The 18,130-nt window shown below is 45.4% G+C and overlaps 1 protein-coding gene across 1 annotated transcript in view; it reads left to right on the forward strand.

Moving 5' to 3' along the window:
* Positions 1–18,130, forward strand: part of SPOCK1 (SPARC (osteonectin), cwcv and kazal like domains proteoglycan 1) — a 487,945-nt gene that overhangs the window by 393,551 nt on the left and 76,264 nt on the right. Inside the window, exon 6 of the mRNA XM_055302768.1 lies at positions 9,108–9,222. Coding sequence (XP_055158743.1) covers positions 9,108–9,222 — 115 coding nt within the window. The remainder of the gene's footprint in view (positions 1–9,107; positions 9,223–18,130) is intronic.

The following is an 18,130-nucleotide window of genomic DNA, read 5'->3' on the forward strand; positions in this document are numbered from 1 at the left end:
AAATAAAATCTTAAAAAAAAAAAAAAGAGGTTTACCTTCTGGAGGAAGTACAAGTACGGTAGCTTCATGGTCATGTAGGGCCTAGGGCCTGGGTTCCTTCTGCCTTTAAAAAATAATAATAATTATTATTATTATTATTATTAAACATATGGAAGAATTTTAAAAAAGAAAGTAAGGAGTACTTACATACCCATTTGGCACTTGCTAATGTTTTGTGAATTCACACCCTCTCTATAACCTACATGCTCTTCCCCTTGAACCATTTGGAAAAAAAATTACGGGTGCTAAGATGCCTCAACTCTAGGGAAACAGACATTCTCCTGTATGACCACCTTTGTAGATATTATTATACCCACAAGAACACTAATCCAGTGATGTCATGCAATAGGCAGTCCTCATTAAAACCACAGCACTTTTTCCTGGAATGTCTCCTACAGCTTTGTGTCATTGTGATTTTTCAAGATTCAGTCAAGCCTCACTGTGTTTGTTCCACATATGTAATTTCTTCTAATCTAGAAGAGTGACCCACTCACCCCAAAGTTTTTTGTGGTGGTTTATTTTTTTTGAAAGTTCAGGCATTTATCTTATAAAATGTCTTTAATTATGTTTTTTTGTTTTTTTTTAAGATTTTATTTATTTGACACAGAGACAGAGTGCACACAAGTAGGGGGATTGGCAGGCAGAGAGTGAAGAAAAAGAGCAGGGAGCCCAATGTGGGGCTCAATCCCAGGACCCTGAGATCATGACCTGAGCTGAAGGCAGACGCTTAACCAACTGAGCCACCCAGGTGCCCCCAAATGTCTTCAATTTTGGACTTGTTCTCTAATGAATAGCTTGAGATGAGGCGTTTTTGGCACCCATCTGTTGGAGGCACTATTGTGTAGAGCTTCCTTGTGTAGGAAGTACATCAAGAGTGCCATGCCAGCTGATCCCACTGCTGGTGGTGCTAAATTGGCCCCATCCCTGCATGAAGGGGTGACTGCCATGTATTTTTATTGAAAATGTGCATTTTCCTCATTTAGCAATGAGGTGTGTGTTCTGTGGGTGGCACTTTGAAATGGTGTGATTGTCCTGTTCCCCAAATATTTTTACCCACGATTTCTAATAAACATCAAATGATCCTTTTCTGACTCAATTATTACATGGGGGGTTGCCAAATGATTTTCTACTTTTAACATTCCTTCTCAATTTATTTAGCTGGCATTCTTCTGTAAAGATGAGTGTTTCCTTTTTCACATTTTTAACAACTTGGTTTTAAGGTGTAAGGTTGTGCCTTCTTTGGAACTCTTAACTCAGAACAGTGTGTGCACATGTGTGTGTGGGTAGAGGGGGAGGTGGGGAGAGCCTGAGCCCTGAGTCACACACAAGCCTCTGCACATTCAGCCAAGAGTCCCTTCCACTCTCCACCCCACTCACTCCTCTGTACCCACACTTGCTTTTCTGATAATGCTTAGGTGCAGTCAGCATCTTCTACCTCAGGACCTTTGCCTAGAATCCCCTTACCCCAGGGGGCTGCATGGCTCACTTTACTCCTTTTTCTTCCCAGATGTCATCTTCCCAGATGGCCTGATCACCCCATATAATAGACCCTTCCATCTCCATTATTCTTTCTTACTCTCCTCTGTGCTGCTTCACAGTTCTTGTCAGCACCTGCCATATAAACGTCATGGGAACCATGTTTTTATTTGGAGCCTAGTACGGAGCCTGACCCATAGAGGTGCTCAATAAATATCTGGAGGTGAGAAGGGACCCTTACATGAATGCATGTTTTGTAAGGCTCTGAATGAATCCAAAGATCCCTATTTCTCTTCACTGCTTCTTCCATACGACGACAGGGACACTCAAGCCCAGAACAGATATGGACAGCTGTTCTTCTGTCTGTCAGGGGTAACGTGTATTGCTAGCAGCCATTCAATTCCTGCCCACTCATTCAAGCCAGCAGAGCCATGAGATTATCCACCCCTCCTTTCTTTGACATGATTTTTGGGGAATAAAAACAAATCAGAATTCATCAACTGTGAACAAAATTGTCAACTGTGAACTGTCAACAGTCTGGTTTAAAAATAGATGATTGGTTGATGAAATGGAGTTGAGAAAGCAATTTAAATAAAATGTTAAAAATAATACCCAAAGCATGTCAGGCAAAGCAAAGAGTGTGGGGTGGTGGGGAAATGTACTCAGTGGAGACCTTTGTGGGCAGTGAACCAGAGAGAGGTTATTAGTTTTGCTTTACAAATCACAGAAGAGAAAGATTTACTGGCCGTTTGCAGTAGTATTCACTCATTCCGACGTGTTGGTGTGTTATGCAAAATGGAAGGAAAGATTGGTTGGGAAATCTGCTAGCACATTTATTTTTAAATAGGTCAACATTTTGAATATTTCTGTCCATTTGCAAAGCCTTCACCTCCCTCTATCTTCTGCGTTTCTGTGAAAACTGGGGAAGACATTTGTCTCCCAGCAGGTTGAGGGGTATAGAAGCTTCAGGAGGTTATGTCTGTGTTTCTGTTTGTGTTTGTATGAATATGGGTTCCAGTACAAAGTTTAAATGTTGTTAATTTCTCACTTTCTGGGCTCTCCTTTATATAGTTAGGGCTGATGATTTATTTCACTACTTGATCATAAAATCAGTATAAAGTCTTGAATTTTTCAAGCGCCTAGGTGGCTCAGTCAGTTCAGCATCTGCCTTTGGCTAAGATCATGATCTCAGGGTCCTGGGATGGAGCTCTGAGTCAGGCTCTCCGCTTGCAGGAAGTGTGCTGCTCCCTCTCCCTCTGCCCCTCCCCCTGTTTGTGGTTTCTCTCAGTTGTTCTCTCTCTCTCTCAAATAAATAAAATCTTAAAAAAAAAAAGTCTTGGAGCACCTGGGTGGCTCAGTGGTTGAGCGTCTGCCTTGGGCTCAGGTCGTGACCCCAGGGTCCTGGGATTGAGTCCACATCGGGCTCCCTGCAGGGAGCCTGCTTCTCCCTCTGCCTGTGTCTCTGCCTCTCTCTGTGTGTCTCTTAGGAAAAATAAATAAATTTTTCAAAGTCTTGACTTTTTCATTCTTGCTATTTTTTGCCCATGTGTCACAGCTGATTATTTGGCCAAGTTCTGTATGTCCACTTGCCCAAATCCTAAGGCTGCTATTCCAAGGTGTGTCTTTCTTTCTTTCTTTCTTTCCTTCTTTCTTTCTTTCTTTCTTTCTTTCTTTCTTTCTTTCTTTCTTTCTTTCTTTCTTTCTTTCTTTCTTTCTTTCTTTTTCTTTTCTTTCCTTTCCTTTCCTTTCCTTTCCTTTTCTTTCCTTTCTTTCCTTTCTTTCCTTTATTTCTTTCCTGAGTCATCTTGGCACAAAGATCTGTGTTTTATAAACCTAAGACAAGGCATTTCCATTCCTTAGAGACTATCTCTTTTTAAACATCTGCGTGGAAGGTGTATTAGTTTCCCAGGGCTGCACTAACAGAGTGCCACAAACTGGGTGCCTCAAATAAGAGAAATTACTATCTCACAGCCCTGGAGGTAGAAGTTGGAAGCCAAGGTGAGGGCAAGGTTGGTTCCGTCTGAGGCAGTGAGTGAGCATCTGCCTCATGCCTTTCCTTAGCTTCTTGTAGCCTCAGGCATTCTTTGTATTTTTTTTTAAAGATTTTACTTATTTATTCATGATGAGAGAGAGAGAGAGAGAGAGAGAGAGAGAGAGAGACACGCAAAGACACAGGCAGAGGGAGAAGCAGGCTCCCTGCAGGGAACCCAATGTGGGACTCCATCCCAGGATTCCGGGATCATGACCTGAGCCAAAGGTAGAAGCTCAACCACTGAGCTACCCAGATGTCCCTCAGGCATTCTTTTTTGATGGCCATCTTAACCCTGTGTCACTTCACACCTCCATCTTCCCTCTATGAGGGTCTGTCTCTGTGTCCAACTTTCCACTTCATATAAGCATGCCAGTCATATTGGATCAGGACTCATGCTCTTGAGCTCATTTTAAGATGATTATCTGTATAAAGACCTTCTAAGATACTGGGAGTTAGGACTCCTAAATATATCTTATGAGGAATATAATTCAATACATAACATAAGGTGCGAAGTTGTCTCTTATAGAGGGTACGTGGGAGCCAGGGCAGTGGTGATTCCTCTCTGCTTAGACCCATTTCTAATATGGGCCAGGGCTGGAAGGGCTCCTCCCCACAGGAGGCAGTGACCATCTGAGGGGTCTTTACATATATTCAGTGTATCTCTTTCCCCTTTGGTGCAGGAGCCCCAGGACATGCCTACAGCCTTGGCTTCTTGGGAGCTTTGAGTAACTGACTAGCTCTCCACTCTAAATCCAAAACATTCATTTATACCTCTTTCTTCCTCTCCTCTCCCCACAGTTTTTTCTAAAAAATACTTTTTTTATGAGTGCTCCTTTATTAGTTCCCAAGAATGTCATTTTGTCATTTTTTTTTAAATTATTGTTTTGTTTTTCACTTTTCTACTTCCAAGCCACAGACTCTAAGGGGTAGACTCCCAGTCTACCCTCTTTAAGTCGGAGCTCCACAGACACTGTTCTGACATGGGTCAACAAAGCCCGGCTGGTGCAGGTGGATTGCCTGCATCCCTGATACCTCCAGGGCAGATGTAGAGGGGCTGATAAATGCTACCCAAGCAAGTCCTTACTGCAAAGAAATCACCATCCATGATTTTGCCCATTTACAGCTCTAGCTCTGAGCACACCGTAAGAAAGAAGGTGTGGTAATTCTGGAAGCTTGTCCTTTGGGAAAGGAGCCAGTGATGTCCCTGTGGTGTGGGGATACACTTATTTCTCCCTCCTCACGTCTCTGTAGGGGAATTTGTACTCCCATGCTCTGCTCCTGCTGCTGCTTTCCCAAGGAAGGCTGCACATGTCCTGATTGGAGGGAGTCTAGTGTCTCCTGGGTCAGGAGCACAGGATCACTGCATTGGAAAAATAATGTGGGTTGCCTCTTTTTTCTCTTGGCTCTGTTCTTTTGGCAGCCTGATACAGAAGGGCTAGCACACCTGCTTTGTGTTTTCAGAATCTGTGTATACATAGCATAGGACACACTTCTACAAAGCCTGGCCAGGTCTGTGCATTTTCTCCACTTGCAATTCCAGATGAATGTCTAGGGCTTTCCCAAGCATCTGTTTCTGGCAGGTTGGGAGAAGGCGTTGGAGTCCTCTGCTTGGCATGAAGGTCTGTCAGAGTGTGCAGCCCGGGGTAGCAGGAAGCCCTGTGTTTTGGAAGTTATCTGGCCCCTGTGAGTAAGGCTGGTGTAGTGACCACCTTTCAGCCTCTAACTCTTCTTCTCCAGCAAGAACTGGGGAAGTGGGGGTGGGACTTTGGGAAGTGCTGTGGGAAGGGGATATATGTATGGTGCCCTGAGGATGCCTCTGCCCAGAAACAGTCCAGGTCTCAGGTTCAGAGCTGGGTACCCTATCTCCTTGCCCGTGGGTAGCCCGTGTACTCCCACTTATTCCTCCTAGCGACTTTCCCCAGGAGGCATGGGTAGAGCTTGGTTGTCACTTTGATAGAAGCATGTAAACTCTGTTTTTATATTTTCTGATGAAATATTTGATACATAAATGTAAATGTCTTATTTATGTAAGTTGCCAACCCCAACAACAAAAGCCTCAGAAGGTTCTACGAAGCTTGGGAAAGAAACCAGTCTCAGGTTTCAGTGTTTTTTCTGGGTTCCTGTCTGATGCCATCCTCCTGCCTCTGCTCCAGAGGTCGCCCCTATCTTGGTATTTGTCACCCTACCTCCCCTACATATTTATACTCATTTATCTATCTCTAAATAGCATGTGTTGAGCTTTATAAAAAAAAATGGAATTCTAGTCCTTTGAGCTTCATTTAAATGCCACATACTGTCCTGGAAGATAAAAAAGCAGACCTGTGCTCTTTAAACATGGATATTTTAACTGGTGCAGTTAATTCTTGTTTTCTGTGGTGGCACCTCCCTAGGGTCAGGGAAGAGGCCTGGCTGCCTCCACAGATTGTGACAACGGCTGTCCCCAAGACAAGAAAGCCAAGTTACTCGAATTACAGTCCACAGGGGCTCTCAGGGGAGGCCAGGCCACCCAGGGGAACGAGTGTTCTGGGCATCTGGGGAGCAGATGGACAAGATTCCTACTGCGGTGATGGCCGGGGGTGGCCAGGAGGCTGGAAGGCCATGTACTGGATGTGGAGCTCACAGGGAGGACTCAGGCAGCAGGTGTGGGGCAAGGATGCTTCACCATGAATGTGTTGAATACCGAGCTCCAGCCCCTGTGTTCCTTGTACAGGTGGAGTGGGTTACTCCTGGTGACTGGGACAGAGGCTTAAAGTGGCACAGTGATCACCACCACTTTCTGCCTTTATCATTTTGCATCTGTTAACTGAACACCTACTGTGTGCCCAGAGTAAGACAGTGACTTAGACTTTTTCCAACTATGGTAAGTACCCCATGGTCTACCAGGAAGTCAGTGCTACTGCTACCTTTGGCTACATTATGCTGTCCTGACAAAGGATTCCCAAACCCCAGGGCGTATGGCAAATAACATATGTTAATCCCTTGTTCATATTGCGTGTTAGCTGTGGGTTACCTGCAGCTCTGTTCCTTGCCCTCTGCTCTCTGGGCCCCAGGCCAGAGGAACAGCCCTTGTCTGGCTCATGTCCTTTTGAGGGTAGAGGGAAGAGCAAGAGAGGTAATAACCACACAGTGGTTCTTCAAACATCTGCTCACACCTAGCCTGTCTCGCCACCTCACAGTCCACAGGCAGAGCAAGGCTAGCGGGGACCAGTGTCAACAGGGAGGGGAAGCCCATTTTCCCATGGAGCGATGAGAGAAGTATAGACTCCTCCTTCAGGGAGGCCAGAGGATGTTTGGAGAGAATATTACAGTCTTTCATAGAGACAAACAGGCAATTCTAGTAACAGCAGGAGAAGGCTTTATAGTATGTAAATGTATTAATCTTTAACTTTATGATCAATTTTCATATATTGTTGCCCCTAAATTAGCTGTGGGGATTCTGTTGAGAAAACAGTTGGAGAACTGCAAGTCTGAAACAGGATGGTTCCAGAGCACCAGGGCAGAGGGACGAAGCGAGACTGCCCATAGCAGCCCTCTTTCCAGCCCTGGGCATGTGCACACAGCCCACAGTATTTGAAAAGAAGCTTCTTACACGGGCAGCCCACCTGCCCGCTTGCAGCCTTCCTCCTGGTGCATCTTCTATCCATCTGTCAGCAGGCATGTCCTGTCCCTGTAGGTCTTTTTTGTGCCACCTCCCTCTGTACCTGTGACTCCTGTCTCACTCCGTGATCTTGGCTATACAGACTTTAGAAGGATGTGTTCTGTTTTGTTTCCTCATTAAGTCTGATGAGGTTGGAGGCCTGGGCCGTGGCTGCCCCTCATACAGTCCCCACTGCTCCTACAGCCACACGAGGCACATACTGGACACCTGACAGATACATACAAAGGCAGTTGTATCAAGGAGAAGTCATCACCCCGTGGGCTTGTCTGTTGCTCGCTGTCCATAAGCTAGCCGCCAGTGCATGACAGTTGAGGTGCACAGAGTGACCCAGTACACCTAGAGCCAGGTTTGAAGCACTCTTGTCCTTGGTTTGTAACTGGTGTGGGGACTGAGCAGCTCAGCCCTCACATGAGCTGGTATTCATGTCCTCAGGTGTGTTGCTTTGCACATGTTAGTGGGCTTTTCAGAAGTATGCATTTGTGTCTTCCAAGGACAGGGACTGTATATCCTCTTCCCATCCTTTTAAAAGATGCCAGATGGCCTCTGGTAAGAACTGCACACAAAGTGGGTGCCTAGTAAATGTTGCCTATTTCCTCTTCCTTGGAACCTCCATCAGATACACACATGGTTCTAGGCCCCTGGGCCTTTGTAGAAGGCCAATTATACACAGGCCTGGATCCTGGGAATATGAACAAAAAAAAAGAATGAACTGTCAGGCAACTGAAATCCAGGCCAGTAGCATCTTGGGGTACTGTATGAAGTGTCTGCTCTTTCACACCCATCCACATGGCAGGATGTGGGGGATCAGAATCCACCCTGTATGAGCATCATGATCTGTCACGGGTTATTTAACCTGAATCTGTTTCTTATCCCTGAATGTCAGGATCCTAAAAATGTTGCCGATTGTTGTGCTCTTTTGCTCTTATAAACAACATCCTTTCTGGCCTGTGTTCTGAATCAGTTGCAACTTGACAATTAAAGTAGCAGAAAGAATTAAACTGGTGGAAAGTGGCCAAAATAATACCAGTGTGGGGATCTCTTGAGTGGCTCAGCGGTTTAGCACCTGCCTTCAGCCCAGGGCCTGATCCTGGAGACCCGGGATCGAGTCCCAAGTCAGGCTCCCTGCATGGAGCCTGCTTCTCCCTCTGCCTGTGTCTCCGCCTCTCTCTCTCTCTCTCTCTCTCTCTGTGTCCTCTCATGAATAAAAGAAAAAAAATACTACCAGTGTGACTGATACAGGTTTGACAAGAAGAGATGCTAGCTTTTGGGCTTCACCATTGAATCTGAGAATTGGATGGGTGCTTGCACCCAGTCCCAGGCCAGAGACCCCAATAGGCATCCTCTGGAGTAAGGACTGTGTAACACTCAAGTTTAGGACGGTTGAAACAAAAGCTTCTGGTCCTTGCTTGTTCCCTGTGGGAGGAGCTGGGTCTCACCCAAGTGTGCTGACGAGATGGTTACTGTGCCTTGGGGCCCAGGGGGAGCCTGTGAGCAGCTGAGAGGGCCCAGGATACCTGAGTTGGGGCAAAGGGATAGGGACAGGATGGGGGGGGGGTGGCCTTCTGCTAGGTAGGTGAGCCTTTGTGGACTTCCAGGACTCCAAGATATCGTTGCAAGTGAGTACTTGTATTAAGTTACAGTTGTGTTTATCACTGACAACAGTAAGTGCCGTGATGCTCTGCAGTGATTTTAGATGTTACTCCAGGCATTTGGGAAGACATAAAAGGTTGTTTCTTATTTAGCCTTCTGCCATTTGGACCTTGACTTGAGAGAGACCCCTTCTTTCTCTGCCTTTGCTCCCAGGAGTGTGACTGGTTGGAGAGGCACTGGCTGCTTCCTGAGGAAGCCAGGGAGGAGTCTGCTTGGCTGCATTCTTAACTCCTGTTCTGTTTCCCTTTGCAGTGCAAGTTGGAGTTCCATGCTTGTTCTACTGGCAAAAGCCTCAACATCCTCTGTGATGGGCCCTGTCCGTGTCTCCCGGAGCCTGAGCCATCAAAACACAAGACAGAAAAGAATGGTGAGTGGGATTCCAGGAGAGCCCCTGGAGGGGGGTTGACACGGCCATGCTCTGCCCCCATACCAGGAGCTGGCGCTGGGCAGAGCTGTTGGAGCTCATGTAGGGGAAATGGAGGAGCCTGGCGAGTGCTCCAGCTTGGTAGGGACTTGAAACTGAACTGCCTTCAGCTACCATTAAAAAGAAAAAGAAGACCTAAGAGTCTTTGAATTCTATTAGACCAGGGCATGTACTGGGTTCTTGGAGAGGTCAAATTGGCTATAGCACGGGAAGGGCAGGGTTTTTTAGCATCTCAGCTGAGGGCCTGCTCTGTGGTACATCCGGGGCTTCCTTGAACTTTAATGTCTAAGCCGTTTGAACTTCTCAAGGCCAAGTTTCAAAACGGAGACTGCAGTGATGTCACAACGGCAGGGAGTCTTCTCCCCAAAAAGGATTTCTTCATTAATATAGCATGCTCAGAATGCAGCATGGAGCCAGAGGATATATAAAAACAAAAATTCTCCAGGGGCAGCTGTTTCTCTTTCATGGCTGAGAGGGGCAGGAAAGGTTGGGCCTTATTTGGATATTTTAGTGATGGAGAAAGGAAGGCTGTCCCTCTGGCCTTGGCCCATTTTTGAGCCCTCCTTAAGACCCAAGATGGACGTTTGCATTAGCCTTCTGTGGAGCTGGGCTTTCTTGGCTGTAGCTGCTAGTTCCATGGAAAGTGTTGCACATTTCTGTGTGCATGTGTGTGTGTGTGCATGCGCACGCACAAGCACACGTTTCTTCTAAAGCATCTTCTGGAGGGGCAGCGATCTATAAAAAAATAAAATAATAAAATAAAGCATCTTCTGTTGGTTATGGGAGAGGGTGATCAGGGTGTATGTGTTTAGGCATTTCCCTCTTCGTGGGTCGTATTGACTTTTTCAGGGCACATCGGTGAGGTTGCTTGGATGTGCACATGTTTACAGCAGTGGTCACAGGAATATTGTGTTACAATGCTCTTTGGAAGATTTGGCTCAGAACATGGAAGGACTTGTAAGCCGGTAATAGGGTCACAGCTAATCCCCATAAATTCCTCTTGGTTCCAAGATGCTGATGGTGCTGTCTTTGGGCCTGATTCATTTAAATGACTGCAGTGACAAATGTTCATTCATGTTCACACACCCCCTTGGAGTATGGTCCGAAAACCCAAAGCCTGGTGTGAAGCAGTGACAATATCCAGACAATTCACTTCTGTCTGGGGATTTCTTAATAATCCTAGAAATTTCAATAGTCTCTGTTATTTGCGGTCTTTGTTTCCCGCTTTGGTTTACTCTCCTATTTTGAGGTGAGGAACCCAAACCAGGAAAGTCACCTCCACCATTTTGCCTGTGATATCTCTCCAAGGGGGTGAATTCACCTCTCCTCGGGGGCTTCCAAATCTATTTAGGCTTCCTGATTTGCCATGGTAAGGTAACAGACTGGTTTCCTGGGAAGTCTCCAAATGAAGTGCAACTCCTCCCCTCCCCTCCCCTCCCCTCCCCTCTTTTCTTCTTTCTTTCCTTTCTCTTTCTTTCTTTCTTTCTTTCTTTCTTTCTTTCTTTCTTTCTTTCTTTCTTTCTTTCTTTCTTTCTTTCTTTTTCTTTCTTTCTTCTTTCCTCTATGCCTGACATGGGGCTCAAACCCCTTACTCAGAGATAAAGAGTCATGTGCTCTACCGACTGTGCCAGCCAGGCACCCCAGGGTTTATCTCTTAATGGTGGGCTTTGTCACACCTGATTAAATGAGATTCACTCCCAAATAGGACACTCCAGGTATAGCCTTGCCTGTATCATGCATTTGTTTAATCATGTTCTGGTAAAAATTAGAACAGATTCTTACTGAACCTTTGCAAGTTACTGCATTGCCATTAACAGTAAAGAGACTTAGACAAGAGTATTGTCTGCGAATCCTGAAAGGTCAGTGAGAACAAGAATGCCATTTAAAAGTGTTTCATTTGAAAATGTTTGAAAAAGCGTGAACTACAAGATTAATATATAAGAGATAAAGCAGGAAGAATGAGAAGGGACCTCATAAAACTATCAGAAATGATGACAATAAAAAGTAATAACAGTTTTCCAAAACGAATAATCAAAATTATATCCCCTTCATCAGTTCTTTCAGTCCTGTGTAATTATTTTTTGTTCCCCTGACTCCTGGGTCAGCAGTTGGTTTTTATGAAGTCATCTGCCTCTGCACCCAAAGGAGCCCTGGAACTCCACACCGTGTCTCGTATCATCTGGCACTTGTCTAAGAAATATCATCCTGGAAGCTTACAGTGATGAGTCTGTTACTTGAAGTATCGATCAAACTCAGTACAGTTCTTTGTGAGAGGCTCTGAGATTGTCCTCCTTGGTTTAAGACCCACTTTCTGGGCTGTGACTTACTGCAGAGTTTTTGTTGTTGTTGTTGTTGTTTTGTTTTTTTAATACCTGCATGAGGGGGAAGCAGAAACCACTTGCTGATAAGAACCAATGGCTATAGTTAATTTATTACATACCCAACAGCCTCCTCACAGAGAACAGTATAATCCCCTATCAGGGTGTATTGCTTAACTATTTAATACAGATTTGATCAGCATTCATCCGGAGGATAAGGATGTACTGTGGGCAGTGAAGGCAGTGATAAGTCCCCAGGGTCATTATCTGAAATGAAACCTCTGACTTGGTAACACTTTACCTGCACAGAGTGGAGGGAAGGCCAACTTTTTCCTTTGATTTGGCAGTTCTCTGACGAGGCTTTCACAGGCAGGTAGAATGAAAGGGACAGAGAGGGTGCAAGAGAGAGGTCGGAGGTGAAATGATGAGCAGTGACCTCACAGAGGCTGTGGGCCGTGGGAGGGGAAGCCCGTCCCTTTCTGAGACACGTCGGGGCTCCGCACCGTGTCAGGACAGTCCTGCTCCTGTGCCTCTTGCAGAAATGATGTTTGGTGGTCTTGCAGATGCAGGTGTGTCAGGGGTGTGGCAGTTGTGGTTGGCATTGATGACGTTCTATTGTCAGTCTTGTCTCTCTTTTGAACTTTGGTTTTTTGTGACAGTAATGGTGTCACATCTAGATAACTTATGCTAATTCCAGGACGTATCTAATTTCTGGGAAATAAGAGGTTGGCTTCTGAGCTGTGAAATTGCTGGGAAGTGGCTCCTTCTGTTGTCTGTCTTTGGTATCCAACTCCATGAGCTGTCACCACCTTCACTTAGCTGGCTGGCGGTGTGCATGCTCACTGCGTCCGTGGAAGATGGCGATTCTGTCATGAACTGTGCTTACCACGACTGTTGGGTTGGACCCAGTGCTCTTTCCTTTATGTCCTGCTCTTCTGGGTTTACGAGTCCTCACACAGCCCTTCTCTGGCCCCCTTCAGGGCCATGGAAAGTTGTGGACATACTTCCATAAACTGGTAGTGTCAAACAGGACTGGTGAGGTTGCTATGCCAGGCCCTCCGGCCTTGGATCTGCTTGACAGCCACCTCCATGTTAAGCAGAGGACATTTCCATAAAGCTGGCCCTGAATGGGATACCCAGTGGGTGGGAGAGCACAGGTCCTCTTTGTCACAGGGGCTGTGCATCTGTCTGTGGTTTCACAAGTGCCTCTTTCCTGCCTGGAACCCAGAGTTGGGTTGGACATAGGAAGAACAGCGGTGAGCAGAACCTTTCGTGGGGGTTCACCTGCCTTGATCTGTTTGTCTCCTTTCTAAAATGTCACTTCTTGTAGCATCAGCTTGGACCACTGCAGGATGTGTCGAAGGTATGTGAGTGCCAGGGGTAATGCTTTGTCCTGTGAATCTCAGAGTGCTCTGCTTCTTCCAGCCTTTGGTCTTTGAATTATAATATACCCAGTTCTTGCACATCAGAACTCTCTCATCTCAGGTTTAAGTTTTAAGAACATTTCTAGAAAGTCAAAGTGAAGTGGTTGATTATTCTCTTGATTTTTTTTTTTCATCTCTCCTTTGACGTGGTCCCTGAAGACATTGTAGAAGGTGCAGTCATCCTTGGATATCCAGGAATATTTCCTCCCACACCTCTCAATGACCTCATGACCCTGGACAAGTGACTTAATAAAGCTTAAAAAAGCTTTTTAAAATCTCTCATCTCTGTGTTGCCAGCCCCTAGAGTATAAAGAAGCAATTGTCCAAAAAAAATAGAAAAAAAGAAAGAAAGAAATTGAAAAGAGGGAGATGAAACTGAAATCTCATGTTAGGCCTGGATTTCTGTGCTTATTTCTAAGAGTCTTCCCAGAAAGATTCACGTTGAATTTCTCTTGGTGTTGTCCAGTCATCAACAGCCAGCCCAGTTAGGAAGTCAGTTCTTACATCTGACATTAACTCTTTAGCTTAGGGGCTATTTCTGCTGCTTTTTCTTCAATCCTTAGTGAAGGAGGTGAGGAAAGTGACGTGTTTGCTTCTGGATTTCTTCATGGTGGTTGAAAATCTGAGGGGGATATAGTCTCTTCCCATGCAAGTCCTTAGGATACATTTTAAAACTCACCAACATTTCCCCGCCTCCCAGCTGAACCTGGCTCCTTATACCTATCCTCCCTTTTCTCCAGAAACAAAACACCCCCTCTCCCCTTAACCTGGGCTTGGCAGCCTTATTCCATCTGAAGGAGGGGTTTGAGGCTCCCCCATCACTAAGGTGGAAATTCTGCCGTTGTAGGATATAACATCAGGAAAAGATGTCACTTTTCTTCCGTGCTGTGTTGAGGGGACCCTTGTGTTCCTAAAGATGCCTTGGGTTTCCCATGAGGACCAAGGGAAGGCCAGAGGGATGGGGCCTCAGACTTCCCCCAGAAATGACTCTATCTTTATGCTTTACCACATTTCATTGCATCTGTAGGAAAAGAGTTTGACCTCCAGTCATCTTTGTGCTGGTCCCATGTACCAGTGGAGGAGCCTGGAAGGCCCAGTGATAGCGGGAACCTTGCCTGAGGCCAGACTGTTGATGGGCCTGAAGCTCTCTCCAAGCCTGAGCCTCTGGACTCCCAGGCTAGTGGCTCTGTCCAGCTGCCTGTGCACCCTCCAGGGGGTGACGTCACTTGCCCAAATCTTGGAGCGTCTCCAGTCAAGCTGAGAATGTCACTGTGTTATCCACAAGTAGCAGTGTTTCAAAGGCATTCCACAGAAGCTGTCCCACTTCCCTCTTCCTCTGTCTTTGGAGGAGGAAGCAGTGAGAACATTACTGTCTCTGAGCAGAGCTCTTTTGCTTCAGTTGCCATGGATTAGCTTTGGAGAAAGGGAATATGGGTCAACAGGCAACCTGGCGTGCTGGAGAAGGCTGGGACACTGTCACCCCCTCCCCGGCCTGATGTGTGCCGGGGAAGTAGGGGGAGGGTGGGAGGCATGAGTGGTTCAGGCCAGGGAGGAAAGGGTGCACTGCAATAGGTCTTTCTAGCAGGGCGTGCTGGAGAGGGAATAACAGCTTCCCTGCCTCTGAGCTATTTGAAACAGTAGAAAAAATAGTCTACGATGATTTTCTTTTCTCAAATGGTGATTTCAACCCCAGGGCTAGATTCTGGGGGAAAAAAAGTCCTGGGTTGACAGACGGTTGTCTAATTCCATTACTTATCACAAGTGGAGTTGGGAAAAGTGTTTAACCGAGAACAGGAGGTGGTGCCAAAGAGATGGGATAGAGTTCTTCCTAGCTGTAATGTCTCAGTGGAAAAACCCTAAAAGAATCCTGCTGCAGAAGCTCCTAGCAAAATGGAGGGTTATCTTTGTATCCAGGAAAGAACATTTTTCTTTAATGCCTATTGTGTAATGGGGCGGGGGAAGGCCTCGGGCTTGCAAACTTGCAATTTAAAAGCAGTTTGTCTTAACCTTGCCATGCCCATTCAGCTTTGTTCACTTACTCAGTGCTGCACTATAGCCAGAAATTAAACATGTAAAGGAACGTTTAATTTTTAGGGCCTTGTTATTCTCAATGTCATGACCTTAAAAAAGAAAAGAAAAGCTTCAGAATTTAAATTGGCAACTACAAAGAAGAGAAACTTACTAGTCAGGGCCCTTGGAGTCACTGCTGACTCTGGTTTTAAACTCAGGATCTTCCTCTTCTGTGGGTTCAGCCCTGACAAAGTAGTGGTTCTCCCAGTCATTCAAAAGTCTATGGGGCAGCAGCTGATGGGAGAGAGTTGTGGATACAGAGGGAGAGAAGGGTAAACTGAGGCAGAGCGTGGCCATGGTCATAAGTGGAGTCCAGAGAAAGGTCTGGAAATGTGCTGGAAATGACTGGCTTTGAAAGTTCACCTAAATGGCACTCTTCTTTTGCCCAGATTTGTTTTAAATTTATAAATTAATACACGTTCTTCTTTAAAATCTAAATGATTTGGCAAAAGTCTCTTAGATTTCTCTTCTCTTAGCCTTTTGTTGCATGTGCTCCCAGTTGTTTTCAATATACATATAGTAACATAATTTTTAAACTTTACTCATCCTAAATTAGGAATACATTCTATGTAATATTTTATACACTGCCACTTTTATATATCATAGATTTGTTTTTCATCTAAGTACACAGATGTGTGTTTGAGGACATCTATCTTTTCTCCTTCATCCTTCCTTCTAGCCAACCTCTTGAGCTTCGGACTTATATAAGGACCACTCAGCATTTCCATTTGATGCCTGTGGGCATATTAAGCTTAATGTCCAAAATCAAACCGCAGATCTTCATCCCCAAACTGCTGCTTCCTCCTGCAGTATTTACCATCTTAATAATTGGCACCTTCGTCTTTTGATTGGCTGAAGTGAAAAGGAAGTCCTCTTTGTCTCAAATGCTCAATGCTTTCAAAGAGATTTCCAGATATATCCACTTCTTACCGCCTCCACTGCCACTACCCTAGTGGTCCAAGATATCCTCCTCTTTTATTTTAATAGCTTCCTAATTGATCCCTGGGCCCCTACATCCTCTTTTGAATGCAGTAGTTAAACCAGTTCTGTACAATGTAAGTCAAATAGTATAATCCCCTGTTCAAAACACTCTGGTGACTTACCTTCTTGATTAAAAGGAAGAGCTAAGGAACGTCCTTTCAGTGACCTGCAAGGCCCAGCGTGCTCAGATCCCCTGCTATATCCCTATGCCCATCTTCTGCCGCTTACCCTTTGCTTGCTCGGCTCTAGGCAAATAGGCCCTTGAGGACCCTCAGGAGAGCTCTTGGTACTCCTGCCTCTGAGCTTTGCAGGAGCCCTCGGCCTGGCCCATCTCCCCAGACACCTCCACAGTGCGTTCCATCCACCACCTCTTCAAATCCCTACACACATGTCACCTTCTCAGGAGGTCTCCTTCGCACCTCTTACCCCCTTTCCTCCTTTGTTTTCTTCTGTATCATTCATCACCTTCTACTAGATCACATGGACCTCTTTTCTGTGTTGTCTCGTCACACCCAACTAGAATGGAAGTTATATGAGGGTGTTTTATCTGAATTCTCGACAAGGATATGCCAAATGTTGAATGACTCTGCCTCATTCTAAGAGTTATCCTGTATATAGATGTACCATAATTTACAATGTTTAAAATGACCACAATATGGTTTATTAGGACAAGAGGTCATCTGTACAAGGTGCTTTATGTGTGTACCAGCTAAGCCTGTGATGTATACATTCAATTCTTCTAACCAAATAATGTCATCTCTGTAGCTGGTGGGAAAATTTGGGATCTGGTACCTTGCCCAAGGCCACACAGCTAATAAATGACAGAGCAGAGATTTGAAGGCTTTTCTGGAGCTCACTCTCTTACACTCATATTAGACTGTGTTCCTAACCTAAATTGAATGTCCAGTGAAAGGGCAGGCTTTCTTCAGAAAAAGAAAAATAAATATGCAGACTTAGAGCCACACATTTAAAGTACCCCTCACTGGGTGGTGTGTGCTTTCAGCTCTCAGAGCCTGCCCTCCTTCCCTGAGAGCCCAGCATTCCCTGACAGGCTTTGTCCAAGGTGAGAGAATTAACGTCCTTGCTCATTTTCTTCTCTTCCTTTCTGTAGGCACGCTTAGCTCTCTGAAGTTTATCACAGCACTGGCATGGGCTCATCGCTCACCACCGTATTATGTTTTTCTGATAGCCGCAGGTTTCCAAGCTAGCTCCTTAAAGATAAAAATTCATTTGTAATCTGTCCTGAAGTCGACTATTGTTCCATTGCCTTGCTATCTATCGAAAAGAAAAGACAGCATTACAATAAAAAATAAATTGAAATTATAATCAGAAGAAAGCAAGTGGCTGCCACCCCATAATGCCAGCTGCTTAGTAAAATGTTGGTGGGCCTCTTTCTTTCTGGATCCCAGAGACTTTGTGGGAGCCTTGGCCATGTGAGGAGTTAGGAAAGGGGGGGGAAGGGGGGGGGCGACACCATCCTAACAGGTGTGGTGAGAATGGATGAGCTCACTTTTAACTGGAAACATAGAGTTCAGAACCTACAGCTGTTGTGTCATTATCATCATTACCTTAATGGTGATGATGGTGATTCTCTGTTTAAAAACTAAAAGTGGTAATTAGACCTGAAGGAAGTAGGAATGTTGCTTTTATGATTTACCTTGAGGAATATATGATGATGGTAGATAAAAGCACAGAATAAGCAGTTGGTTGCATAGATAGTACTAGACATTTATATTGGCTGGATGTGCAGCCAAAACTAAAACAAAACAATCAGCCCGATCTCTTCAGTCTGAAGAGACAGAGGGAAGAGACAGATGGAAATCGTGATGGTGTCAGAATGTGTGTTCCTCTCTTAACCCCGGAAGAGTAACCCTAAGGGCCCCTCCTGCTTGACAAGAAGGAGTTTTGTCGCAAGAGAAGGCCGACCTCCTTACACAGCAGGGATTCTGCTGGGGAATCTCATTATTTCAAGACCTGGGATGTGTTCCGAGGAGACAGAACTTCAGAACCACATAGGTGAAGTTCTGGGAAGCGCAGGTGCCATAATTCTAGGGCGGA

Source organism: Nyctereutes procyonoides, unplaced genomic scaffold (genome assembly GCF_905146905.1).
Source record: "Nyctereutes procyonoides isolate TBG_1078 unplaced genomic scaffold, NYPRO_anot_genome, whole genome shotgun sequence".
Taxonomy (NCBI): domain Eukaryota; kingdom Metazoa; phylum Chordata; class Mammalia; order Carnivora; family Canidae; genus Nyctereutes; species Nyctereutes procyonoides.